Here is a 27830-nt window from a genome sequence, read left to right on the forward strand (position 1 = left end):
CAAAGATTCCATTGACTTCAGTGGTACAAGATCAGCGTCACGGTCGGGTGTTATTGTGAAATGTAACTATACACAGGTGGCCCTTTCTTACTCAACAAATGTGTTCCTTGTTTGCTTTCAGAGCTAGGTTTTACAAGTTTAAAAATGCTAAAAGTAGGTTTTTACTATTGTTTCCTCTTTCTAGAGCCAACACATCTGAGCACATGAGTGGAAGGATTCTGTGCTTCTTTGTGTATTATTAACCAACAGCTTATTATGTTCCAACTGATTACCCCTGGAGTAGCACTGGTTTAAATGAGAACATATTTTGACCTACAAAACCTTTATAACAGATGATAATGTATGAAAAGAAAAGAGCTCAACTTGACTCTCAGAGTAGGTTAAATTTGCAAGGCTAGCAGTTAGCAACAACTGATTGTATTTGATACAGAAATCATTAAGACAAAAAAAATGTACCCCTACAATGCCATTTTCATAAAGTAAACTTTCAGAGTAGAGCCAGAATTTAAGCTGGAGATCATCTCCTGAACAACTTCCCTTCTCACCTTTCCAAACCCCACAGTACTCGGTTACGTGAAAAAAAAATTGGGACAGAATTAAAGGTAAAAGAACAAAGTAAAGTTGCACCGTCTGATGGGTGCAGCTGCTGAGTTCCATATCCCTATTTCTTATCTTTTATTGTTTATTTCTTTTTTACAAGTATGAGATATGGTATTTATTAGTTCAAAAAGTTTCCATGGTTTCCTGCCATCTCCATTACTCTAATCACTGCCAATCACTTTGAAATTTACTTATGTACTTTCAATTTTAACGTTGTGTGAAAATCTAATCACAGCTAAACTTTACACACACAAAAAAAAAACCCACCTAGCAAAGAAAGACAAGAAGCAGCAGTATAGGAGATGATAGCTGCTTAGTTATTTTTATATTAATTTGTCAAAAAAATCTGGAAGCACTTGTGTCCTGGACTAGGTACAACTAGTAACAAGAGTTGTTGCTTGAAGCTTAAAAGATACTTCACTGTTGTGGCAAAAGCAGCTCTGCAGACTATGTGGAAGTGCTCTGTGGACCATCAGTGCTCCCCATACCGCAGTTTGAAAACCACTGATTTAAAACTTCCTCGTTAAGCACTGGATGAACCAAAATTTAGCTTCCCAAAATGCTGGAATAAATTAGAGATGAGGGAATGATGATCTTCTGGTTCCCAATAATAATATCATCAATTTGTGCACACATTTCTTCTCTAATATACTTTGGAGTGTTCATTGAAAAAGTAATTCATTGCTGTACACTTTGTCATTTTGAATGAGCCATGTCTTAAAAATAGTGGGATTGCTTTCTCATCTTTCTGCCATATATTCCAGCTACTAAGCAGTCCAAATAAGCACAATGACAGCCAACTGTACCCAGGAAATAACAGAGCGAGAGAAGAGTCTTAATTCCCCCCCTTCGTTCATTGAAATGGCTCGAGTAAAAACAGTTTGGCAATGTAGTAGAACTGTAAGCCATACTTCTGTTGTTTTTCTAAAATTTATAACAGCTTGGCATCTGTAAAAACATTTCTTTTAATTGTGTACTTAGTTAATAGAAAAGATTCCTATTTCCCAATTCTTATTAATGTACCAGATTAGATGAAACTTTGTGGATAGTTTCTGTCAAATTTAACCCAGCTGTTGTGCCTAACTATTAACTTGTGACTATATCCAGTGATAACTTACAGTCTAGTTTGGGTATACTGGTCTTGGATGATTATTATTTGTGTGGAGGTGAGTATTTGTTTGTTTTACATTATTTTCTACTAAGGCGCAGGTAACTAAAATCTACTGATTAAAAGTCTATAATTAATGTTTCCAGTGCATGAAACTGAGAACTCTTATAGTGATTACTTAATATGGCATAGATAGTTAAATATTTACTTATAATATTACATCCAAAAATGACCATTACGCTTTAAAATAAAGTAATCAAATGTTAGGAAATTCCAGTAGTTAATATTACTAGAAATCAATGAGTCAGAAATGAGGAAATTCTAGAGTTATGGTCTACACTGCAATGTTAACTCATCCAGGTTGCACTTGTGAAATATAGTTAAGTGTAACCCCAAATGTATTTGTGTTATTTTATCTATTCAATAAAATATACAAGATGTGCAACATGGCTGAATTAACATTGCAGTATAAACCATAAAACTGGAATTTCCAAACTTTTCTCTTCTTGATTTATCATTGTCAGCATTAAAGCACTGCTAGTTTTTGCATTTAATATTTACAACATTTGAAAAGGTGAGTGATTTAGGGACCTGTTCCAATACCCGTGGAAAGTCAAAAGCTCCCTGTAATTTGATGGGAATTGGATCAGGCAGGCCCCTTTTGTTACTAGGTGCAGTGATCAGAATGTCTTCTAGTTTTCACTGGAGCTTCTCTTTAACGTGCACATTGTTGGATGCAACCGTGTACAGTATTTTCTTTTGATAATTTCCCACTTATCATGATCTAAACCCCACTCTGTACTACTGAAAGTTACCTTGCTTAATGTCTCATGGCAAATTCTTCTGTTACACCAGTGGAGTTACTCTGAATTTTCAGAAGTGAAACAGAGCAGAATTTGGCTCCCAGATTTTAATTCTTTGCCTTTATGTAGGCGATTTCCTGCCCTGAAAGCTGAATTCCACTGAGTAACACTGAGTTCCTGTTTTGTTATTGTTATCCTTTTTTGACCCAAGCACCTAGCCAAACATTCAGAATCTAGTAGGTTATTCCAGTGAAGAGAAGAAATTGATCGTAGGTATTTCTTTGATGCAGTTTTGCTTATTTACAAAAAATATACCAAGTCCCGTGTCTCTGAACACAGGAGGAATAAAATAGCAGGAAACAGCTTCTTTTGCTCACAGCACCAAGAACAATCTTTTCATCCTGCACCTCTTACCCAAAAACCTCTCCTCAGGTTTCTTTCAGGGTCATACATAAGGCTGCGATTTAGTCTCAGGTATTTTTAGTAAAAGTCATGGGCAGGTCAAGGGAAATAAAAATTCACGGCCCATGGCCTGTCCATGACTTATACTATAAATACCTCTGACTAAATCTTGGAGCGGCTTCTGCTGCGGGGGGCACACCCATCAATCCCAGACAGGTTGTAACTTGACCCAGAACAAGATTTCCCCAGCTCGTAACATCATTTTTCTGGGGAAGGGGAGTTAAAAGACACTCCTGTTTCATAGGATAAGTGGAATATTAAGGATTACATTTTGTTGAGCTTGTGATATGGGACACATTGAAAGCCTTGTGTTGAATGGCTGTGTGTTGAATGGCTAGCAAAGAATGTTGTTCTTCGAGTGCTTTCTTACGTCAATTCCATTCTAGGTTTGTGCACGCACATGTGCATAGTCATTGGAGATTTTTGCCTTATCCGGGATCCCCTTCACTGGTGCCCAAGAAGCAACTGAAGAAAAAGGGCTCCCTGGCACTGTCCAAGGAGGGGAAAGGGGCTTTGGGCAAAGGACCTAGTTCAGGCCTGTCATAGGTCTCACCCCCACTTAGAGCTGTTGGGTTCCAATATGGGGACCTGCATGGACTCCCCTAAACTAAAATCTTAGTTTAGATCTGGTAAAAGCTGCCACCACCCAATAATGTACGTGTATTGGGACACAGACCTTCCCCAAAATCCTTGGGGATCCCAAGAGCCCCAAATCCATGGAGTTCTTACACCCAGGAAAAATAAACCATTCCCCCCTGCTTCCTCCCCCCTCCCTTTTCCTAGGAGAGATACCGGGATCCAACTACAGAGGGACGCCTTCCTCCTCCCTCCTCCCCTTTCCCTGAGAATTCACCCAAGGAAAGATCAACCAAGTCCTTAACAGAAAAGATTTATTAAAGAATAAAAAGAAAGTAACTGTCTCTGTAATACCAAGATGGAACAATACACAGGGTCTAAACTTATTAATCTCTGGAGAGAATTCCCCCTCCCTTCTTTCTCAGTAAAAGCAATAACAGTACAGAATTAAAGAAATTCTATAGCAAAACACAGAATTGCAAATACAGAAATAAAAGTATAAGAATACTAGTTCCTTGCTAATACTCACTAGCTTGAATAGAAGAATTTATTGCAGAAACCTGGGAGGACTTGATTAAGATGTCTGGACTCCCTTAACTCTCAAGAGAGACTCTCTAACACAAAGAAAAGAAAAAAACTTCCCTCCACAGGGATTTGAAAATATCTTGTCCCTGATTGGTCCTCTGGTCAGGTGTTCACAGGTACTGCTTGTTAACCCTTTACAGGTAGAAAAAAACCTTAACCCTTAACTGTTTATGACAAGGCCACGTGCCTGCCCCCGAGCTACAGGGGAGTACTGCTACGCTCTGACCCTCTAGCCCAGCCAATGATCCAACTCCTGGGAGCAGTAGGGGATCCCGGCTTCTGTGGGGATCTTGTCGCCCGGGACGGCCCAAGCTGCCAAAGACCTGGTGGGCCTACGGCTACTGCAGGGGAGCACCATCAGTCCCTGGATTGCAGCCATTCATCCCCATCCCCATAGCCTAGGACCTTGGTCTCTGGCTAGAAGGCCCAGGTCCCTGGTGCTGTGTTCTCCTTCCATGAGGCACAGATCGCTGTAATTGAGGCACCGGTCCCCACGCTTCTAGTACTGGACAGCCTCCTGCCTAAGATCACCTTGGCGCAGATCGCTATCACCCAGGTGCTGGTCCCCACTAGTTCGGGCCTGCTTGCCATCATGGCACTGGTCTCCTTTGCCTTGGTACCCCTTCGAGGGACAGGCGATAATCCCTACCCTCTAGACACCGGTCTCCGACAAGAGTTAGTCAGCACACACAGGCCTCCACAGCCCCACTCTGGTCCCCGGAAGGAGACTGGTCCGAGTCAGAGCTGGGGTTCAGCCCATCGTCGGCCCGCAAGACCAGCACGATGCCGGCAACAGGGACAGTGGCCTGATCAATGGCCATGTTGGAACCCTTGGGTGGTACTGGTGATGCTGGTTCCATACTGCCACCGCTCCTCTGTGGCTCCTTCGGACAAACTGCTGGCACTGGGTTCGAAACGTGGTGCAGAATCCACCACGGAGACAAATCAACAGGAACCAACACCCAAGGAGCTGTCTCCAGAAAGGGAAGGGGAACCTGCCCCTGATCGTCTTCGTGGCTGGACAAAGCGGTGGCCGGGCCCTCCCAGACTGGCAGTCCCCCCGACAACTTTAAGGAGCACCAGGCTCTCCTTAAAAGGGTTGCAGCCAACTTAAACCTTGAAATCGAGGAGTTGGAGGAGGAATCAGACTACTTGTTCAACATCAGATTGTCCTCCACCCAGCCCGCATTGCATTACCTGTCCACCCTGAGGTCCTAAAGATTGCTAAAACTCTGTGGCAGACCCCATCTTTGATTCCACCCATATCCAAAAGGGTGGAAAAATGTATTTTGTCCCTGCAAAGGGGTTTGAATATCTCTATACGCACCCACCAGCGAGGTCGCTGGTCATGTCCGCAGTTAATGAGAGGGATAGGCAGGGCCAGGTGAGTGGCACACCAAAAAATAAAGAAGTCAAATGACTAGACCTCTTTGGCAGAAAATGTATTCAATGGCCAGCCTACAATTCCAGGTATGCAACCACCAAGCCCTGTTAGGCAGGTACAATTTTAATTTATGGAACTCCCTTATCAAGTTAAGGGAAGCCCTTTCACAGGACCTGGCCCTCGAACTTGCCACGATCCTGGAGGAGGGAAAAGCAGTGGCAAAGGGCACCCTCCAGATGGCCTGGGCTGCTACAGACTCGGCCGCCAGGGTGGTTGCCTTGGTGGTGGCCATCAGGCGCAGCTGTTGGCTACAATCTTTGGGGTTATCCCAAGAGATGCAGGCCACAATCCAGGAACTCCCGTTTGAGGGCACAGGGTTCTTCTCTGAGCTCACTGACGCAAGGCTGTGTGGCTTTAAAGACTCCCAGGCCATCCTGCGATCGCTGGGCCTCCACACTCTGCAGCAGGCCAGAAAGCAGTGCCGGCCTCCACCTTGGCCTCCTCCGCCTCGGTCCTGGGGAGTTCTGGCAGGGTACCTACAGGAGAAAGGACAAAGACAAAGCATTTAAGCACTGTGTCCCTTCATCCTCTCGCTCGCCAGCTCAGCTTGGCCCTTTGAAACACCACGGGGGCCAGAGACAGGTATTTTGAAGCTGCAACCGAGGAGGGCGCTCCAGTCAAGTACCTGGATCCACCCTCGTGTTCTTCCCTCAACCGCCTGCACCCCTTCCAGTCGACACGGTCATGAGTGACATCAGACCGTTGAGTGCTCCACACAATATCCTTGGGCTACACCCTACAGTTCTTGACTGCCCCTCCCTTCCACCTCCCTTCCCCCATCCTCTTCAGGGACCCTTCTCAGGAGCAACTCCTCACTCAGGATGTGGAATATGGAAAACTTCCAAAGGCTGGGAGTGGTGGAGGAGATCCCTTGGGATATGAAGGGAAAAGGATTCTACTCCCCAAATATTTCCTAATCCCTAAAGCAAAAGGGGGCCTAAAACCCATCCTAGACCTGTGTTGCCTCAACAAGCATCTCAAGAAGTTGAAGTTTCACATGGTCTCCCTGTCCTCCAGGATCCCCTTCCTGGTACGCTGCCCTCGACGTGAAGGATATGTATTTCCATTTTCCCAGGACACAGATGGTTCCTCTGTTTTGTGTTGGGCCAGCGCCATTTCCAATTCACAGTGCTGCCCTTTGGTCTCTCATCAGCCCTGGGAGTGTTTACAATGTGCATGGCGACAGTGGCCACTTACCTGAGGCGTTGGGGCGTTCAAATTTACCCGGACCTCGACGACTGGTTGATCAAGGGCCAGTCTCAGCATCAGGCGCGGCAGCACCACGTTCTGGTTTGCTTCGCATGTCGCAATCTAGGTCTATTGATAAACAAGAAAATATCGACATTAGTTCTGGTGCAGCACATAGAGTTCATAGGAGCAGTCCTTGACTCTGCTCGGGCCAGGCCCTTCCTCTCCGAAGCCTGATTCCGCGTTTTGTCAGACCTAATCTCACATATGCAAGCCTACCCTCTCACTACCACTTACACATGCTCAAGACTGTTGGGCCACATGGTGGCCTGCATTTACACAAACAGCGCCATCTACAGGCATGGCTGGCATCGATCTACATCCCCAACAGATAGAACATAGACCAGGTAGTCAAGGGTCCAGACCACATACTGTCGTCATTCGCTTGGTGGTTGGACCCCACATCAGTGTTGGAGGGAGTCCCCTTTGTGGCCCCAGCCCCATCGGTTACCCTGGTCTCCGATGCTCTGGATCTGGGGTGGGAAGCTCATCTGGGCAAACTCGGCATACATGGTCATTGGTCGAGTTGCGATCGCTCCTTATATGTGAATGTCAGGGAGCTCAGAATGGTATGCTTGGCCTGTCAAGCTTTCCTGCCTCATAAAAGGAAGGGTGGTTCAAGTCCTGACGGACAATACCACCACTATGTTCTATATCAACAAGCAAGGCAGAGCCCGATCCTCAGCCCTTTGCCAAGAAGCCCTTAGGCTCTGGATCTTCTGTGTTCAGCAAGCCATTCATCTCGTGGCCGCACACCTCCCCGGGGCCAGAAACACTTTGGCAGATCGCCTAAGCAGGACCTTCTAATCTCGCCACGAGTGGTCGCTCCATTCGGAGCTAGTCAGCATCATTTTCCAAAGTTCGGGGGGGACTCCTTCCTGCTTCTGTGGTCATAGGCTCAGATGTACGCCTTCCCTCCGGTGCCATTAATCCATGGAGTCCTCGTGAAGATCAAGCAGGACAGAGCGAAAGTAATCCTCATACTGCCGGCGTGGCTGCAACAGCACTGGTTCAGCATGCTGCTAGACCTCTCGGTGGCTGCCTTGTTACAGCTACCGCTCCGGCCGGACCTATTACCTCAGAACCATGGCAGACTGTTGCATCTGAACCTGATGGCACTGCATCTGATGGCCTGGCTGCTGCATGGTTGAATGCAGATGAGCAGCTGTGCTCGGCCGGTATTCAACAGGTTCTTCTGCGCAGCAGAAAGCCCTCAACCAGAGCAACCTACCAAATGGAAATGGTTTATATGCTGGACTTGGGATAAAGGCATTCGACCCAAGAGGACCTCACTGCAGTTAATCCTGGATTACCTCCTCCATCTTAAGCTCCAGCGTCTGTCTCTTTTATCTGTATCCGCTACCGCTATGAACAGGCCAAGGTGCCTCCTCTGGCGAGTGTAACTGCCCACTCAACCAGGGCACAAGCCTCTTCAGCAGCTTTCCTAGCCCAAGTGCCAATCCAGGATATCTGCAAGGCTGCCATCTGGTTGTTTGTCCACACATTTACATCGCAATATGAACTTACCCAGCAGGCCTGAGACGATGCTGGCTTTGGTAGAGCAGTATTGCAAGCTGTACAACCGTGAACTCCGAGCCCACCTCCAGGGATACTGCTTGTGAGTCACCTAGAATGGAATCGACACGAGCAAGCACTCGAAGAAGAAAAAACAGTTACCTACCTTTTGTAACTGGTGTTCTTCGAGGTGTGTTGCTCATGTCCATTCCATTACCCGCCCTCCTGCCCCTCTGTTGGAGTTGCCGGAAAGAAGGAACTGAGAGGGCGTAAGGCCAGTGGCACCTAATATACTGATACATTAGCGCAGCACTCAAGGGGGTGCCACAGCTGACCCTATGGATACCATTAAGGCAAAAATCTCTGATGACTGTGCACATGGGTGTGCATGCACCTAGAATGGAATGGATATGAGCAACACATCTCGAAGAAAACAGTTACAAAAGATAGGTAACTATTTTTTCAGTTGCACCTACCTTTGTTCTTTTTCAGAAGTATATAGTTAGAGACCATACATCTGCAATTCTTCATTAAATAGTCTAATACATTTTACATTATGCTTTTAAGAAAACATGATAAACAAGTCAAGTCTTTACATGCAATATTTTTAGAATTCTTCATACCTAATTCAATGTCCAATATTGATTATTATACCAAATGAAACCTGTGTCAGCTGATCAGATTGGTTGACCATGACACAGTTTAAAGAAGTTTTTAAATAATCAAACTTCAGCCAGTTAGAAACTCATGTATTTATAGAACTACAGTGTTTAAAAACAAATATCTGAAGGCTCTTAGATTTCCTTTGTGACACTGTGTTGAATAGTATCTTTATGAACATAAGAACGGCCATACTGGGTCAGACCAAACGTCCATCTAGCCCAGTAACCTGTCCTCCGACTGTGGCCAATGCCAGGTGCCCCAGAGGGAATGAACAGAACAGGTAATCATCAAGTGATCCATCCCCTGTCGTTATTCCCAGCTTCTGGCAAACAGAGGCTACGGACAGCATCCTTACCCATCCTGGCTAATAGCCATTGATAGACCTGTCCTCCGTGAATTTATCTAGTTCTTTTTTGAACCCTATTATAATCTTGCCTTCACGACATCCTCTGGCAAAGAGTTCCACAGGCTTACTGTGTTGTGTGTGAAGAAATACTTCCTTTTATTTGTTTTAAACCTGCTGCCTATTAATTTCATTTGGTTTCCCCTAGTTCTTGTGTTATGAGATGGAGTAAATAGCACTTCCTTATTTACTTTTTTCACACCAGTCATGATTTTATACACCTCTATCATATCCCCTCCCCACTTTAGTCGTCTCTTTTCCAAGCTTGAAAAGTCCCAGGCTTATTAATCTCTCCTCATACGAAAGCCATTCCATACCCTTAATCATTTTTGTTGCCCTTTTCTGAAACTTTTCCAAGTCCAATATATTTTTTATTGAAATGGGACGATCACATCTGCACACAGTATTTAAGATGTGATTGTACCATGGATTTATATAGAGGCAATACGATATTTTCTGTCTTATTCTCTATCCCTTTCTTAATGATTCCCAGTGTTCTGTTCACTTTTTTGACTGCTGCTGCACGTTGAGTGGGTATTTTCAGAGAACTATCCACAATGACTCCAAGATCTCTTTCTAGAGCGGTAACAGATAATTTAGACCCCATCTAAATTATTTTGTTTTCCAATGTGCATTACTTTGCATTTATCAACATTGAATTTTATCTGCCATTTTGTTGCCCAGACATCCAGTTTTGAGAGATTCTTTTGTAGCTCTTTGCAGTTTGCCTGGGACTTAATTATCTTGAGTAGTTTTGTATCATCTACAGATTTTGCCACCTCACTGTTTTATCCCTTTTTCCAGATCATTTATGAATATGTTGAATAGGACTGGTCCCAGTACAGACCCCTCGGGGACATCACTATTTACCTCTCTCCATTCGGAAAACTAACCATTTATTCCTACCGTTTGTTTCCTATCTTTTAACCAGTTACCAGTCCATGAGAGGACGTTCCCTCTCGTCCCATGACTGCTTACTTTGCTTAAGAGTCTTTGGTGAGGGACCTTGTCAAACACTTTCTGAAAATCTAAGTACACTATATAGAGTCATAGAGTCATAGACTTTAATGTCAGATGGGGCCATCATGATCATCTAGTCTGACCTCCTGCACAACGCAGGCCACAGAATCTCACTCACGCACTCCTGTAATAAACCTCTAACCTATGTCTGAGCTATTGAAGTCTTCAAATCATGGGTTGAGGACTTCAGTGGCTCAGACACAGGTTTGATACAGGAGTGGGTGGGTGAGATTCTGTGGCCTGCATTGTGCAGGAGGTCAGACTAGATGATCATAATGGTCCCTTCTGACCTTAAAGTCTATAATTCTATGATTCTATGGTTTAAAGACTTCAAGGTGCAGAGAATCCTACAGCAAGTGGCCCATGCCTCACACTGCAGAAAACCCCCCAGGGCCTCTGCCAATCTGCCCTGGAGGAAAATTCCTTCCCAACCCCAAATATGGCAATCAGCTAAATCCTGAGCATGTGGGCAAGACTCACCAGCCAGACACCCAGGAAAGAATTCTCTGTAGTAATTCAGATCCCGCCCCATCTAACATCCCGTCACAGGCCAGTGAGCATATTTACTGCTAATAGTCAAAGATCAGTTAATTGCCAAAATTAGGCTATCCCATCATACCATCCCTTCCATACACGTATCAAGCTTAGTCTTGAAGCCAGATATGTCTTTTGCCTCCACTGCTCCCCTTGGAAGGCTGTTCCAGAACTTCACTCCTCTGATAGTTAGAAACCTTTGTCTAATTTCAAGTCTAAACTTCCTGATGGCCAGTTTATATTCATTTGTTCTTGTGTCCACATTGGTAATGAGCATAAATAATTCCTTTCCCTCCCTGTCATTTATTCCTCTGATATATTTATAGAGAGCAATTATATCTCCCCTCAGCCTTCTTTTGGTTAGGCTAAACAAGCCAAGCTCTTTCCATTCCTCGGATCTTCCTAGTAGCCCTTCTCTGTACCTGTTCCAGCTTGAATTCATCCTTCTTAAACACGGGAGACCTGAACTGCCCACAGTATTCCAGATGAGGTCTCACTGGTGCCTTGTATAACGGTACTAACACCTCCTTATCTCTACTGGAAATACTTCGCCTGATGCATCCCAAGACTGCATTAGCTCTTTTTCACAGCCATATCACATTGGTGTCTCATAGTCGTCCTGTGGTCAACCAATACTCCAAGGTCCTTCTCCTCCTCTGTTACTTCCAACTGATGCGTCCCCAGCTTATAACAAAAGTTCTTGTTGTTAATCCCTAAATGCATGACCTTTACACCTTTCACTATTAAATTTCATCCTATTACTATTATTCCAGTTTATAAGATCATCCAGATCTTTCTGTATGATATCCTGGTCCTTCTCTGTATTGGCAATACCTCCAAGCTTTGTGTCATCCGCAGATTTTATTAGCACACTCCCACTTTTTGTGCTAAGGTCAGTAATAAAAAGATTAAATAAGATTGGTCTCAAAACTGATCCCCGAGGAACTCAACTAGTAACCTCCCTCCAGCCTGACCTTTCAGTATGACCCATTGTAGTCTCCCCTTTAACCAGTTCCATATCCACCTTTCAGTTTTCATATTGATCCCCATCTTTTCCATTTAACTTATAATTCCCCATGTGGAACCGTATCAAATGCCTTAGTGAAATCGAGATAAATTAGATCCACTGTGTTTCCTTTGTCTAAAAAATCTGTTACCTTCTCAAAGAAGGAGATCAGTTGGTTTGGCACGATTTACTTTTTATAAAACCATGTTGTATTTTGTCCCAATTACCATTGACCTCAATGTCCTTAACTACTTTCTCCTTCAAATTTTTTTCCAAGACCTTGCATACTACAGATGTCAAACTAGCAGGCCTGTAGTTACCCAGATCACGTTTTTTTCCTTTCTTAAAAATAGGAACTATGTTAGCAATTCTCCAGTCATACGGTACAACCTGTGAGTTTACAGATTCATTAAAAATTCTTGCTAATGGGCTTGCAATTTCATGTGCCAGTTCCTTTAATATTCTTGGATGAAGATTATCTGGGCCCCTCGATTTAGTCCCATTAAGCTGTTTGAGTTTGGCTTCTACCTCGGATGTGGTAACATCTACCTCCATATCCTCATTCTCATTTGTCATCCTGCCGTTATCCCTAAGCTCCTCAGTAGCCTCATTAAAGACTGAGACAAAATATTTGTTTAGATGTTGGGCCATGCCTAGATTATCCTTAACCTCCACTCTATCCTCAGTGTTTAGTGGTCCCACTTCTTCTTTCTTTGTTTTCTTCTTATTTATATGGCTATAGAACCTTTTACTATTGGTTTTAATTCTCTTTGCAGGGTCCAACTCTGCATGGTTTTTGGCCTTTCTCACTTGATCCCTACATGTTCTGACCTCAATAAGGTAGCTTTCCTTGCTGATCCCTCCCATCTTCCATTCCTTGTAGGCTTTCTGCTTTTTCTTAATCACTTCTCTGAGATGCTTGCTCATCCAGCTTGGTCTACAACTCTTGCCTATGAATTTTTTCCCCTTTCTTGGGATGCAGGCTTCTGATAGTTTCTGCAATTTTGACTTGAAGTAATCCCAGGCCTCCTCTGCCTTCAGATCCACAAGTTCTTCAGTCCAATCTACTTCCCTAACTAATTTCCTTAATTTTTTTTAAAGTTAGCCCTTTTGAAATCAAAAACCCTAGTCACGGATCTATTTTTGTTTATCCTTCCATTTAGTTTGAACTGAATTAGCTCTTGATCACTCGAACCAAGGTTGTTCCCTACAACCATTTCTTTTATAAGGTCTTCACTACTCACTAAAACCAAATCTAAAATGGCATCCCCTCTTCTTTGGTTCAGCAACTACTTGGTGAAGGAATCCATCAGTTATTGCATCCAGGAAAATCTGAGCCCTATGATTATTATGAGCACTTGTCCTCCAGTCTATATCTGGGAAGTTAAAGTCTCCCATGATCACACAATTCCCATTAGTATTTACTTCATTAAAAACATTAAAGAGGTCTCTATTCATATCCAAATAAGATCCTGGCGGTCTGTAGCACACCCCAAGCACTATCTCAGGGGAGGATCTAGTAGCTTTCTTCCCCAATGTGATTTTTGCCCAGACAGACTCTGTCTTATCCATTCCATCACTTCTTATTTCTTTACAGTCTACCTCATCATTGAAATACAATGCTACTCTACCACCTTTGCTTTTATTTCTGTCTTTCCTAAACCCTTCAATACCTGTACTCCAGTTATGACTACTATTCCACCATGTTTCTGTTATCCCTATAATATCCAGTTTTACTTCCTGCACCAGTAACTCTAGTTCCTCTATTTTGTTACCTAGGCTCCTCGCATTGGTGTACAAACATCTTAATTTTTGCTGTTTGGCTTCACTCACATTCTTTACCCAATTAGGCACTGACATTCTACCGCCAGTATCACCTATTAGACTGGCATCTACACTACCCTTCCTCCTTATGTCCATTCTCATACCCATGGCTGTATTCTTTCTTACTTCGTTTTCTTCCCTCTCAATGTTAAAATCTGGCGCGGAGATTACCTGGACATCTCCCAACCATCTCCCCCAAATTCCTAGTTTAAAGCTCTCTTAATCCGTTGTGCCAGCCTCCATCCTAGAAGTCTCTTTCCCTCCCTACTCAGGTGAAGTCCATCCCGAGAGAACAGTCCTCTGTCCATGAATGCCTCCCAGTGGCCATACATCCCAAAGTCTTCCTTATAGCACCACTGCCTGAGCCATCTGTTAATCATCATAATCTTGTCACACCTTTGTTACCCTTCTCTAGGAAGAGGCAGAATCCCACTGAAGATCACCTGAGCCTCGATTTCCTTAAGCGTCTTCCTTAGCCTGGCATAGTCTCCCTTGATATGTTCCAGCGAGAATCTACCTGTATCATTTGTTCCCACATGAAGGACAATCAGTGGATTCTTTCCTGCTCCTGTTAGGATCCTCTTCAGTCTCGGGTCCACATCCCGTATCTTTGCACCCGGCAGACAGCACACCCTTCAGTTCTCTGGGTCAGCTCTGGTTACAGGCCTATCTATTCTTCTCAGTAAGGAGTCCCCAATCATGTAGACCTGCCTTTTCCTGGTGATGGTGCGATTCTCCAGTCTATCCCCTGTTCCCTCGGGCTGCAAGTCCTCTCGATTCCTATTCTCCCTTGCAATCCTCTGCAACCCATCCCGTATCCTCCTGGGGCTCGTATTTGGTGTTATCTCCATTGACTCTTTCCCTCTTCCTGTAGAACTAGCTTCTCTTCTTTTCTTCCTTGCCCTCCCACCTTCAGTGACCACCTGCTGTGCCCCTTCTTCTTATTCACAGGATCCCCCTTGTCCACATGCTTGTTGACCCCCTCAAAGAATTAAAAATGGAGCTTTGTGTTTTAGAACGTGTCCAGGGGACAACAACAATACTAATATGTGGTAAAGAGGAGTGTCTTTTGCACGGGGAAGGGGGACCATCTACAAAGCTTTTTAAGCCTGGAAAAAGAGATCTAATTATTTGAGGAGATCTAATTATGGTTTCCAAAATACTTGAGTCAGTCCTTTAAGGACCTGTGTATGGATCAGTTCACACTATATAACCAGGGCAAAACCCATCAGTGTGAACTGAAGATGAAATACTGCAAGAGAGGCTTGGGATAGATATCAAAAACATCAGCAAAAAATATTTGACGGTAACTGCAGATTTAGTGTAGGTAATTGGTTATAAAACTATCCAGTGCCTGCTGTACTGATTAGTGACACTTCATCTCTTGCCTATTGTGAAGCATTTTCCATCATCCATTAAGGGTCTGTAGCTTTTCTTTCAAACTCATGTAACGTGTTTTTGTTTCTGATGTCTTTGTTAAACAGGATGCTGCTCCCACAGAATCTTTATTGAACTGGCAGGACTATGAAGGACGAACCCCCCTTCATTTTGCAGTTGCTGATGGGAATGTGGCAGTGGTTGATGTCCTGACCTCTTATGAAGGCTGCAATGTGACATCTTATGACAACCTCTTTCGAACTCCTCTTCACTGGGCAGCTTTACTGGGTGAATTGAATAACACTGAATGCAAAACTTACTTAGGGCAGTTGTCTGTTTTTTATCCTGTCTCCTATTACTATTAAATTCCTGCCTGGCATCATGCTAACTAATCTTTGTAAAATAAGTATGATAGGCTATCAAACTAATTGGGAAGCAAATTCCAGAAACTGAGGTCCTCCATTGAAAATGTTCTATACCAGCAGATCATGCATTCAAATCTAAGCAGTTACTGAGAGCATATTAGCTATTCTCAATTTAAATGGGATGCACAAGTGGAGAGGCAGTTTCTCAGGCCTCAAACCAACCAGGACTTTAAAGATCAATATCAACAATTTGAATTACATCCTAACGCTTAGGGGAGCCATTGCACTGTTTGGATCACTTGTGTTTTATGCTTCCTATAGCTAACACAACTGAGCAAGTGGGCCACTTCGTTCTGCACCTGCTGTTCCTTCAGAATGATCTCACTGAGTCCATTAGAATAATCTCATCTGGAGGTACCTAGAGACTCAGCCCAGAAGAACAGAAACAAACAGCTGCAGCAGGTACAGCTACACCATGAGGGATCAGTAGGAGGAAGATGAGGCCCAAATGGGGTTTTCTTTCTCATTCATCATAATCAGATCCAGAACTGTTTTTAAGGGAGCGCCCCCACTACCACCACCTTTGGAGGCTCTCGGAGCTTTGTGGCTTCGGGAATAAAGGAACTCCTAGGATGATCCCCTCAGCAGAAGCAGAGACAAGCAGTGGAGTAGGGACTTTTAGACACCTACGATATTTTTAGAGTTTTTAGAGTAACTAGTTTTTAGAGTTTTTACTCTGGACATTGTTTTCCTTCACCGATTAGCTGCTTGCTCCAACTCCTTCCCCCCGCCCCCAGTCTCTTTACTTCAGCCTCAATTCACTTTCTTTCCATGCTCCTCCTCTTTCCCTCTCTTTTCTTAGCCCCCTCCCTACAGTGTCCCCTGTCTCTCTTTCTCTTTAGCTAATCCCATCCCAGCAAAAACCCCACTCTGGAAGAAAAAAAAAAGTGGAACTAACATGATGTTTGCAAACCATCATGTTTTTCACTCTGCATGTATGTTATATTCCTTCCCTCAACCCCTTTTTTTTTTGTCTTGTCTGCTATATTATAAGCTTTTCAGGGCAGAGACCATTTCTTATTCTGTGTTAGTACAGTTCCTAAGACACTGCGGCCCAGATCTCTACTGGTCTCCTTAAGCACTAGCACAGTACCAATGAGAGATAATTACACCAATAATTGTGACAAAACTACATCAGAGAGAGTTGTTTATAACCATCATGTGAAATAAATGACCATGACCGTTCTGGCAACCAAAGCAAGGAGTAGTAAGGGATCCAGAAGATCCCCTAAATAGGGAAACTTATTGACAAAGGATGTGCATGCCCCTGCAATCATAAGCTCTAGTATTGTGGAAGAAGGATGTTCCATTGGCTAGGATACTAGCCTGCTACTTGGCAAATCTGGGTTCAATTCCCTGCTCCACTCAGCTTCCTGTAAGACCTTGGACAAATCACTTAGTTTCTCTGTGCTTAAGTTATCCATCTGTGAAATGGGGCTAATAATGCTTTCCTATTTCACGAACAGGTGATATTAAAGTTTGTAAGTTAGTCAGAGACTATAGTAATGGGAGTCAGATAATTACCTTAGATAAATCTAGATCCTGCCCCCAGTCATCCAGAGATTTGTCTGGATTGAGCTTCAGTTCACCTTCTAAATTTCTATCTTAATCGGGAATTTGCAAAGACATCACAGCTCCCAGGTTGGATAAGAACATAAGAATGGCCATACTGGGTCAGACCAATGATCCACCTAGCCCAGTATCCTGTCATCCAACAGTGGCCAATGCCAGGTGCCTCAGAGGGAATGAACAAAACAGACAATCATCAAGTGATTCATCCCCTGTTGCCCATTCCCAGCTTCTGGCAAGCAGTGGCTAGGGACACTTCAGAGCATGGTTTTGGAGGAGAGAGACAGAACTGCATGTAATCTGTATACTGCCCCCCAAGGAGACCCACAAAAGCATTGAATTGAATGGAGTGACTCACTAGGGCCCTGAAGAGCACTGTACAAGAAAGCCCTTGAAAGAGATGAGCAGTTACCAAATATCACTCTCCTGGATCTTTAAGAGGAAGGAACAGAATCACTGAAGTGCCAGCCACTACTGCTGCAGTCTGTGGTTGAGTTAACAGAACCTCTTGATCAGAGATATCTAAAAGCATCAATGTGGACACCTAACATTTGTCCATTGCTAAGATGAAATCATTAGCCAAATGAAATCAGTGCAATCTGTGTACTATATCATGGCTGAAAAGTTGGTTGAGAGGGATGATAGATGTCCAGGGACTCCAGAGGATACTGGTGTTGCCTCGCCAGCATATTTTCAATAACCTTACTGCAAAAAGACGGGTTAGAAACAAGTAATAATTGTAAGGTTTGTCACCATCAAGAGGCTGTGTCTCGAGCAAGGGCCTAACACCCTCTCATTTACAAGAAGCTGGCACCCTACCCTCCTGTAGGGGCATTAAGGATCTCAAAGAACAGTAGAACCAATAGGCCAGATCTTTAGCAGGTGGAAACCTACTCTATTGAAGTCAATGGAGTTATGCCAGTTTACACCATCTGAGGATATAATCATTCATATTACTGATTGTATATGATTTTAAAGCTGGCTCTTCTCCCCTCACAAGGGTTTTTCAAAACTTAATAAGTTGAATTTTGCACTTCACCTGAAATTGCAAAGTGTTACATTTCTGAAAAGTAGTATGATGAAAACTTTAGCATGAAAAGGAACTGATTCTAGAACTTGTTTTGATTCTAGAACTTGTGAGTAGCAGTAGTGCTCAGTAGATGAATATCAGGTTCTCTGAAACTGTGGGTGTACTAAATGGCTTTATTTGTGAACAAGTGCAACAAGCAGAAGAAACACTGATGTCCATGCTCCTCTGATATAGCAATCATTTAATATGAAAAACATATTACTTCTAGTTATGAAGCTTTGCAAAATTCTGCTAATAATAAGACCTTTTCAGGCACTGTGAGGGCAAATGGGCATCCCTTGTCTCCATGCAATAGTGAGTGATATTCATCTGTCATGCTACTCCCTTTACCCTCCTGAAAACCCCAGTTCAGCTAGGAAAAAATAGTTGGATTTTTTATCTTTCTAATGTTGCTATTACTTTTTCCATTAACATGTTCAATCTGAGTCTCTGTAAGGCCAGGTCTACACTACAAAATTTTGTCAGCATAGCTATGTCAGTCAGGAATGTGAAAAAACACTCACTAGCTGACGTAGGTATGCCAGCAAAACCCCCATATAGACACAGACAAGGTCACAGACAAGGACAGCTCCCACACTGCTGTCCTTGACAACACAGTATGGGAAGGAGGTGAGCAGCCTTCAGAAGTGAAAGAACAGGTTAAGGACTATTTAGAAAAACTGGACATGCACAAGTCTATGGGTACAGATCTAATGCATCCGAGGGTGCTGAGGGAATTGGCTGATGTGATTGCAGAGCCATTGGCCATTATCTTTAAAAACTCCTAGCGAGCGGGGGAGGTCCCAGCTGATTGGAAAAAGGCAAATATAATGCCCATCTTTAAAAAAGGGAAGAAGGAGAACGTGGGGAACTATAGACCAGTCAGCCTCACCTCAGTCCCTGGAAAAATCATGGAGCAGGTCCTCAAGGAAACCATTTTGAAACACTTGGAAGAGAGGAAGGTGATCAGGAACAATCAACATGGATTCACCAAGGCCAAGTCATACCTGACCAACCTGATTGCCTTTTATGATAAGATAACTAGCTCTGTGGATATGCTGGACGTGATGTATCTTGACTTTAGCAAAGCTTTTGATACGATCTCCCACAGTATTCTTGCCAGCAAGTTAAAAAAGTATGGATTGGATAAATGGACTACAAGGTGAACAGAAAGCTGGCTAGATTGTTGGGCTCAATGGATAGTGATCAACGGCTCGATGTCTAGTTGGCAGTCAGTATCAAGCGGAGTGCTCCGGGGTGGGTCCTGGGGCCGGTTTTGTTCAACATCTTAATTAATGATCTGGACGATGGGATTGCACCCTCAGCAAGTTTGTGGATTACACTAAGCTGGAGGGTAGGGATAGGGTCCAGAGTGACCTAGACAAATTGGAGGATTGGGCCAAAAGAAATCTGATGAGGTTCAACAAGGACAAGTGCAGAGTCCTGCATTTAGGAAGGAAGAATCCTATGCACTGCTACGGGCTGGGGACCGACTGTCTAAGCAGCAGTTCTGCAGAAAAGGACCTGGGGATTACAGTGGACAAGAAGCTGGATATGAGTCAACAGTGTGCCCTTGTTGCCAAGAAGGCCAATGGCATATTGGGCTGTATCAGTAGGAGCATTGCCAGCAGACCGAGGGAAGTGATTATTCCCCTCCATTCGGCACTGTTGAGGCCACATCTGGAATATTGGGTCCAGTTTTGGGCCCCCCACTACAGAAAAGATGAGGACAAATTGGAGAGAGTCAAGCAGAGGACAATGAAAATAATCAGGGTGCTGGGGCACATGACTTACAAGGAGAGGCTGAGGAAACTGGGCTTGTTTAGTCTGCAGAAAAGTGAGGAGGGATTTGATAGCAGCCCTCAACTACCTGAAGGGGGGTTCCAAAGAGGATGGAGCTCGGCTGTTCTCAGTGGTGGCAGATGACAGAACAAGGAGCAGTGGTCTCAAGTTGCAGTGGTCTCAAGTTGCAGTGCGGGAGGTTTAGGTTGGATATTAGATAACACTATTTCACTAGGAGGGTGGTGAAGCACTGGAATGGGTTACCTAGGGAGGTGGTGGAATCTCCATCCTTAGAGGTTTTTAAGGCCTGGCTTGACAAAGCCCTGGCTAGGATGATTTAGTTGGTGTTGGTCCAGCTTTGAGCAGGGTGTTGGACTAGATGACCTCCTGAGGTCTCTTCCAACCCTAATCTTCTATGATTCTTCTATGCCAAGAGAAGAGTGGTTCTGTCAGCACAGCCAATGTTATATTCAGGGTAGTGGTATTAACACGCTGACAGAAAAAATCCTTCTGTCAGCTTATGCTGTATCTATGCCCTGGGGCTCCATCTATATAGCTGTATCAACATAGCTATACTGGCAAAGAACTAGTAGTATTGACAAGGCCTAAGTTATAAAGTTGTATATACAACGGTTTTATTCTTTTATAAGTTACCAAACACAAAACTAGTTCCCTGAAGCAACAACTAAATATACACTTACAAATATAAATAAAGGAAAACATAGTGTGTTTCAGTACTAACAGAAAATTAGAAAAAAATGATCTCACTGTTTCTAGTCTCACTCTCACTGTGAGGAAGAATGAGCAGGATGTGCCAAATCATAAGGAAAAAGCTTCAAACACTGCCATTCTACTTTAAACAGATCTAATCCACATGACCCTTTGGGAAGCTGAGATGCAAATAAAGGCACTGTTAAGCAAAGAGCAAGAGGTATTGCAACTCCAATTAGAATATAGGTCTACTGTAACTGTATAATAAGCAATCCAGTGAAAAGTGTTTTTCATAGTCAGATAGGGCCATAAATTTCTAGAGGAAAATTAGCAGACATTTTAGGTGTTCATGGATTGGCACCCCAGAAAATCTGCATTGGTCACTTGTACCTGTCTAGTATGTTGTAAGCAAAAATCATCTGGCTTGTGACTGACCGCATCCATCAGATGCATGGGGAGGGAATTTTCTCATCTGTAAGGCGTAGAAAGAAAAAAGTGCACAGACTTCTGGAACACTACATGACCTTGATGAGGTCCCCATGATGGTGTACGTGAACTGTGAGACCTCACTGTCAATAACTCTGTATTCATTTTCAGAAATAGCAAAAAAATTAAAAATATTAAGGAAAACCATTATATGCTGAAAATAGATTTTGATGTAAGATTCTGAAGTGTTACTAAGTAAATTAAGGTCAAGCTTTTCAAAGCAATGCAGGGATTTAGCCACAAATCTTAAATTTAAAGTAATGGAATATATGTGGCTAAATTCTCTGCATCATTGTTTTTGTTGTTGCTGTTGTTCATAATTATTTAACATTTATATCATGATAGTGCCTAGACACCTCGACCAGGTTAAGGCCCCGTTGTGCTAGCCATTGTACAAACGTAATAGAAATGGCAAATCCTTGCCCCAAAGAGTTTAAAATCTAGCTCAGAAAATCTCATCCTAAGTATTTTTCTGCCTATATTTTATTATTTTCAATAGAGCCCTGGTTTCATGGGCTTTTCTGTCATGGCCCTATGACTTAGGATGTTCACATCTCACTGGTACTGATAGAAAAGAAGTGGCACATATTACACCTAGCCACAACCTGTGCCTTCCTGAGCTAGTATGCCTCAAGAGTGTGCCTCCTGCCTCAAGGTCTGACTCTGGTGGGCAGAAATCCATATCCACAGACCCAGTTGTGGCCTCATTGGGAAGGCAGGGAATGCTCTCACAAGCATAAAAGTAGGTACCACAGTGGTTGAAGCTCTGGTTGGGTGTTCCTTGCTGGAACCGATGGATCCCAATGTTTCAGCGTCATTGGTACAAGTGGAATTGGTGCTATGAATTATCTGATAGGCCAGGTTAAGTGCACTTATTAAGCTCCAGTTAGAAATTATCTTTCCCTCCTGGGACACATGGCTTCATGCAGTTTGGAGTGGCTCACGACTGTTCGTGCCTACCTCAGGGATGACTGTCAAAAACAGGGCAGACACCCCAAACTGGTGGTATGTTCTATAATTAGATTTCACCAACCCAGTAACAAATGTGAACAAAAGCACACATACGCACAAATGGGTTACCATCTATGATTCCCAAAGACAACAGAGATTCCATTCAAAATGTCTTTCTCAGCAGACCCAGGTTGATTCTGGGGATCTCTGCTTAGTTTAGTGTCTCTGGCTCTATGAGAATTCAAACAGCAAAGAGATAATCATTTTTCCTTGTGAAGCATTTTTATATCTTTTTCCCTCAGAAAAACAGGTCCCTTCTTCCTGGGGGAAAAGGGGAGGAATACACTTAAAGTTTTTTATCCTTGATCTCGCACAGTGGCTTCTTTGCGTTTAAATTAACAGGATTTAACATCATCTTGTTAGAGACTATCATTTTCATTACACAAGGCTTTTTCCCTGTTTGATGAGTTATGTAGTCACAGAGGATTACAATACAAATGCTTGTTATCAATTTATAACAGAGGATATAATTGAGAGAACAATACATGCAGCATCCTATTTGCAATTTATAAAGCACTGAACACATTCTTATCAACTTAGCATCTTATGTTTATTTTGATACTTCAAACACACAGGTAAGCAAGGCTAGTTTCCAGCTATGTATTTGTAAGTGCTCAGTGAATCCTGAGGCCTTGGCATGAATTGGCATCTGGTCTGCCAGCATCACAACCCCATTCGCCAGAGTCCACTAAGTTGCCTAGAGGCATGGCACCAAACAGTGTATTCACTAGCCAAACACAGCATGAATTCTAGAGTTACAATTCTTTCCAAAGTAATGTGGTGGAAGGATTCCCATCAGGTATGTGTGGGCATCCCCTTCCTATTCCCCTCGCTGGACAGGATGATCATTACAGAAGCTTCCCTCTTGGGCTTGGGGTTCCACATGGACAACCAGAGAGCACAGGGCACTTGGATGCCCAGCAAAGCCAGGATGCATGTCTTCTGGAACTTTGGGCAATCCAAGAAGCTTGCAAAGTTTTTGTGCAATGTATCCAGTTCCACTATGTCCTTATAATGTCAGACAATATCACAACTGTCTTCTACATCTATAAACAAGGAGGGGCACAATCCATCCCCCTGTGTGTAGGAGCAGTCACTCTGTAGAACTGATGTATCAGGAATCAAATCATCGTGTCATCAACCAATCTTCTGGGAGCTCAGAATGTGTTGGCGGACACTCTCCACAGGCATTTTGCCATCAGTCACAAGTGGAAGCAGTCCTTTCGTGATCCCTTGACCCGGAAGAAGGGCAGGATCAAGCATCCCAACCCCAAAGCACTTCATCTCCTGGCTTGGTTTTTGGATTGCTGTCATCCGCAGAACATTCCTGCTCTCAGGCTGTACAAACCATCCTTGATAACAGCAGAAAAGATTCCTGTAGGAAAAGCTATTCAGCCAAGTGAAGGTGTTTTTCCACCTGAGTACAGCTGAAACACATGTCTCCTGAGTCAGCAGATTTTCCCCTTATTTCTCTCAAAATGACTGGGCTCTCCCTCATTTCTGTAGTCCCCCTGGTAGCAATCAGTACATGCCATCTGCTATCAGATGATTATTTAATTTTCACTCACCCGTTGACTAACAGATTCTTAAAAGGCCAAATCAGAACTTTCCGGCCAGTAAGGAAGCCTGTACCTCACAGGGACATAAACCTTGTACTTTCATCACTCACTAAGTTTCCCTTTGAAACACTAGTCACGTGTTCCAGGTATCACCTGTTAATGAAAGTTTTATTCTTTGCGCCATCACTTCAGCCAAAAGGATAAATGAGCTTGGAGCCCGACTGGCAGAGCCTCCATTCTCTATATTCCATAAGTACATCTCATTAGGACTACATCTGAAGTTCGCCCCAAGGCACTTTCAGAGTTCCAGTTAAACCGGTCAGTCCACTTACCTGTTTTTTCCCTGAAGCCACATGCATCTGAGTAGGATAGAAGACTTCATTCCCTTGACATGCGATGAGCCTTGGCCTGCTACCTGCAAAGGATGAAACCAATCAGAAATCATCTAGACTGTTTCTCACCATAGCAGAATGACTCTGAGGTCAAGCTATATCTCCCAGAGTCTCTAAATGGATCTCAGGCTGTATCCTACTCTTCTACCAGCTGTCACATCTTCCTCCCCTCATGGATAAGGGCTTATTCTACAGGAGCACAAGCAACATCAGTGACATCGCTTTGGGATGTGCCTCTACTTGACATTTGCAAAGTAGCTACATGGAGTTCCATCCACACATTCATGAGACATTAGGCTCTAATACAGGACTCCTTATCTGGTGCATCTTTTGGGTCAACAGTCCTTCAAATGACTCTGCCACCTGCATCCTCGCACTCTAGAGTACTGCTTGTCATTCACCTGCAGTGGAATGTACATAAGGACCAGCACTCAAAGAAGAGAAGGTTAATTATCTTATAATAACTGGAGGGTGTTTGAAATGTGTGCGCCCTCTGTATGCCACTACTCGCCCTCCTTCCCCTCTGCTTCGGATCATTTCTGGATTTACAGTAGAGAAAGAACTGGAGAGGTGATTGGTCTACTCCAGCCTTTATACCCTTGGCTCGAGGCACAATGAGAGCAAGGGCACATGCGCAGACCAACAGACACTGGCTGCAAGAATTCTCCAACTCCAGGCACATAAAGTGCATGTGCACCCACAGTGGAATACAAATAGGGACCACACATCTCAAAGAACCTCCAGTATCTGTAAGGTAAGTAACTTTCTCATATAGAATTCATGTAATGAGTTGGAACATAGAGTTGAAATAATGGCTGTGCTTGGGGAAACTGGAGTTTTGGGGGAAGAAATTAGAATGCTTAGAAGAAGTTTGTCAAATTATTGCAAGAAATAATATCCAGAGGCCAAATCCTGAGATTTGTAGTTGTTTTTCATGTCATTCTCAGTCAGATTACCATGAACTTCAATGGGAATTCTGCTTGAATAAAAACTGAGTAAGGACCCCCAGGCATGATTCCTACAACACACTGTACTTTGAAATGAAATTGCTGGTTTAAGCAACCAAAAGCACATCATCCCAGACCACGGCTCACTTTGCTGTCTTGAGCTGACCGCTGGGTCAGACTCAAGGTTTTGGTTGTAATTTCCAAAGCCTTGTATGGAAGTATCCATCTCACTTATTATAGTATAGTAGACTGTTGTCTGACAAAGTACTACTGATGGTGTAGTAGTACACTATAATAGCCTTTTGTCTTTTACTTTAGATGCTAAATGGCCTTTTCCTCAGTTTCATTTTCCCAGGCCATCATAGTTCCCTGATGGCTTGCAAAAGATGAGGGTAGAAGGAACAGTGAAACTAGAGCACCGTTGGCAAAAACAGCATACCAAGTTGGACAATTGCAACATAAAGCTCATGTGAAGTCTTATGATTTTATTTGAATGTCCTAGCATTTATTCATGTTTGTTGATTTTTCCTTTGTTTAATAGGAAAGAAGACTTCAGAGCAAAGCAACTAGTGAGCTGCATACATTATTTATATGTTAATTTCTGCTCTTTGTCAGGCCATGCACAGATTGTCCATCTCCTGTTAGAAAGAAATAAGTTTGGAACCATCCCATCTGATAGCCAAGGGGCAACACCCTTACATTATGCAGCACAGAGCAACTTTGCTGTAAGTATGTATGTATGTAAGTATGTAAGTATCTGAAACATAAAGCAAATTATTTTAATATATAACATAGATTATACAAATTATTGTAGAATAATAATTATCAAGTATCAAGCGGAGTGCCCCAGGGGTCCATCCTAGGGTCGGTTTTGTTCAACATCTTTATTAATGATCTGGATGATGAGATAGATTTCACCCTCAGCAAGTTCCCGGATGACACTAAGATGGGGGGAGAGGTAGATATGCTGGAGGGTAGGGATAGGGTCCAGAGTGACCTAGACAAATTGGAGGATTGGGCCAAAAGAAATCTGATGAGGTTCAACAAGGACAAGTGCAGACTCCTGCACTTAGGACAGAAGAATCCCATGCACCGCTACAGGCTGGGGACCGACTGTCTAAGCAGCAGTTCTGCAGAAAAGAACCTGAGGATTACAGTGGATGAGAAGCTGGATATGAGTCAGCAGTGTGCCCATGTTGCCAGAAAGGCTAACAGCATATTGGGCTGTATTAGCAGAAATTAGTAGACGTGATTATTCCCCTCTATTCGGCACTGGTGAGGCCACATCTGGAGTACTGAATCCAGTTTTGGGTCCCCCATACAGAAAGGATGTGGACAAATTGGAGAGAGTCAAGTGGAGGGCAATGCAAATGATCAGGGTGCTGGGGCACATGACTTACGAGGAAAGGCTGAGGGAACTTGGATTGTTTAGTCTGCAGAAGAGAAGAGTGAGGGGGGATTTGATAGCAGCCTTCAACTACCTGAAGGGGGTTTCCAAAGAGGATGGAGCTTGGCTGTTCAGTGGTGGCAGATGACAGAACAAGGAGCAGTGGTCTCAAGTTGCAGTGGGGGAGGTCTAGGTTGGATATTAGGAAACACTATTTCACTAGGAGGGTGGTGAAGCACTGGAATGGGTTACCTAGGGAAGTGGTAGAATCTCCATCCTTAGAGGTTTTTAAGGCCTGACTTGACAGAGTTCTGGCTGGAATGATTTAGTTGGTGTTGGTCCTGCTTTGAGCAGGGCGTTGGACTAGATGACCTCCTGAGGTCTCTTTCAACCCTAATCTTCTATGATTCTATGAAATAGGGTAGCCCTGAGAACAGATTTCTAATGATTTGTAGAGTAATCTGTATCTAGAGGTGTGTTCACAAGTTTTATTCAGTTTTCCTGTATTGTGTGCCATATAGATGATGGATTTCAAAATGTTAATATTAAAAAACTTTTTCAAACATGATTAGAATAGTCTATGTCATAGCATCCTGGTAACTGCATGTAATAATAAAGAACAATAGAAAACAGAATGGCATATCCATTATCTGATGTTTCATAATACATTTCTTTCTGAACCTCTGGCCACATGTTTAAACCAGTTGCTCACAAACTGTGCATAGTGGGATCATGTATATGTGCACATGCACTTGTGTAGCTGGTGGCCTTTAATACTGTAGTTTTGGCTTTAAGAAACTGATTAATTTCTTAATATCTCCCATTATAATTGTATCATTTGTCCCATGAAACATAGCTAAAGAATAGTCTAGTCCCCTGCTACTGCATACCTCCATAGTCCAATATGGAGCATCTCCATGTTAACACCATATCCTAGAAGGTGCAAACATGGAAAATCAATGGGCTAACTTGTGCAGTTTCAAATCATAAGGTTCAGTGTCTCTGGCATTTTTACTGTCATCATTCAGCAGGGTATTTTTATTCTCTTTTATATAGAAATCAGTAAACATATTACAGCTAAGTACAAAACATATCAACTTAAATGTCAGAGAGGCAAAAAATAAAAAATACCAAAGGTCCCTCTCATTGGTGATAAAGTATAAAGTGTTTTTAGTTTAGCCTCATTATCTGAGCACAGCTCTGTGGAACTTACACATTTTTCCAGAATTTTTTCTGTTGACTTGTATCATCAAGAAAAAGTATATCTTCCATTACAGTGTGCACAGTTTGGCTGGGTACAGGACTCCATCCTCACTTGCTTGAA

The 27830-nt window shown here is 43.2% G+C and overlaps 1 protein-coding gene across 7 annotated transcripts in view; it reads left to right on the plus strand.

The window, feature by feature from the left end:
* The window catches only part of INVS (inversin), a 241438-nt gene that overhangs the window by 118123 nt on the left and 95485 nt on the right, over positions 1–27830 (plus strand). For all 7 annotated transcript variants that reach the window (XM_039525062.1, XM_039525067.1, XM_039525060.1 and 4 more), the window contains 2 exons: positions 15276–15456; positions 25735–25844. In XM_039525062.1, the coding sequence (XP_039380996.1) occupies positions 15276–15456; positions 25735–25844 (291 nt within the window). The remainder of the gene's footprint in view (positions 1–15275; positions 15457–25734; positions 25845–27830) is intronic.

Source organism: Mauremys reevesii, linkage group 2 (genome assembly GCF_016161935.1).
Source record: "Mauremys reevesii isolate NIE-2019 linkage group 2, ASM1616193v1, whole genome shotgun sequence".
Lineage (NCBI taxonomy): Eukaryota > Metazoa > Chordata > Testudines > Geoemydidae > Mauremys > Mauremys reevesii.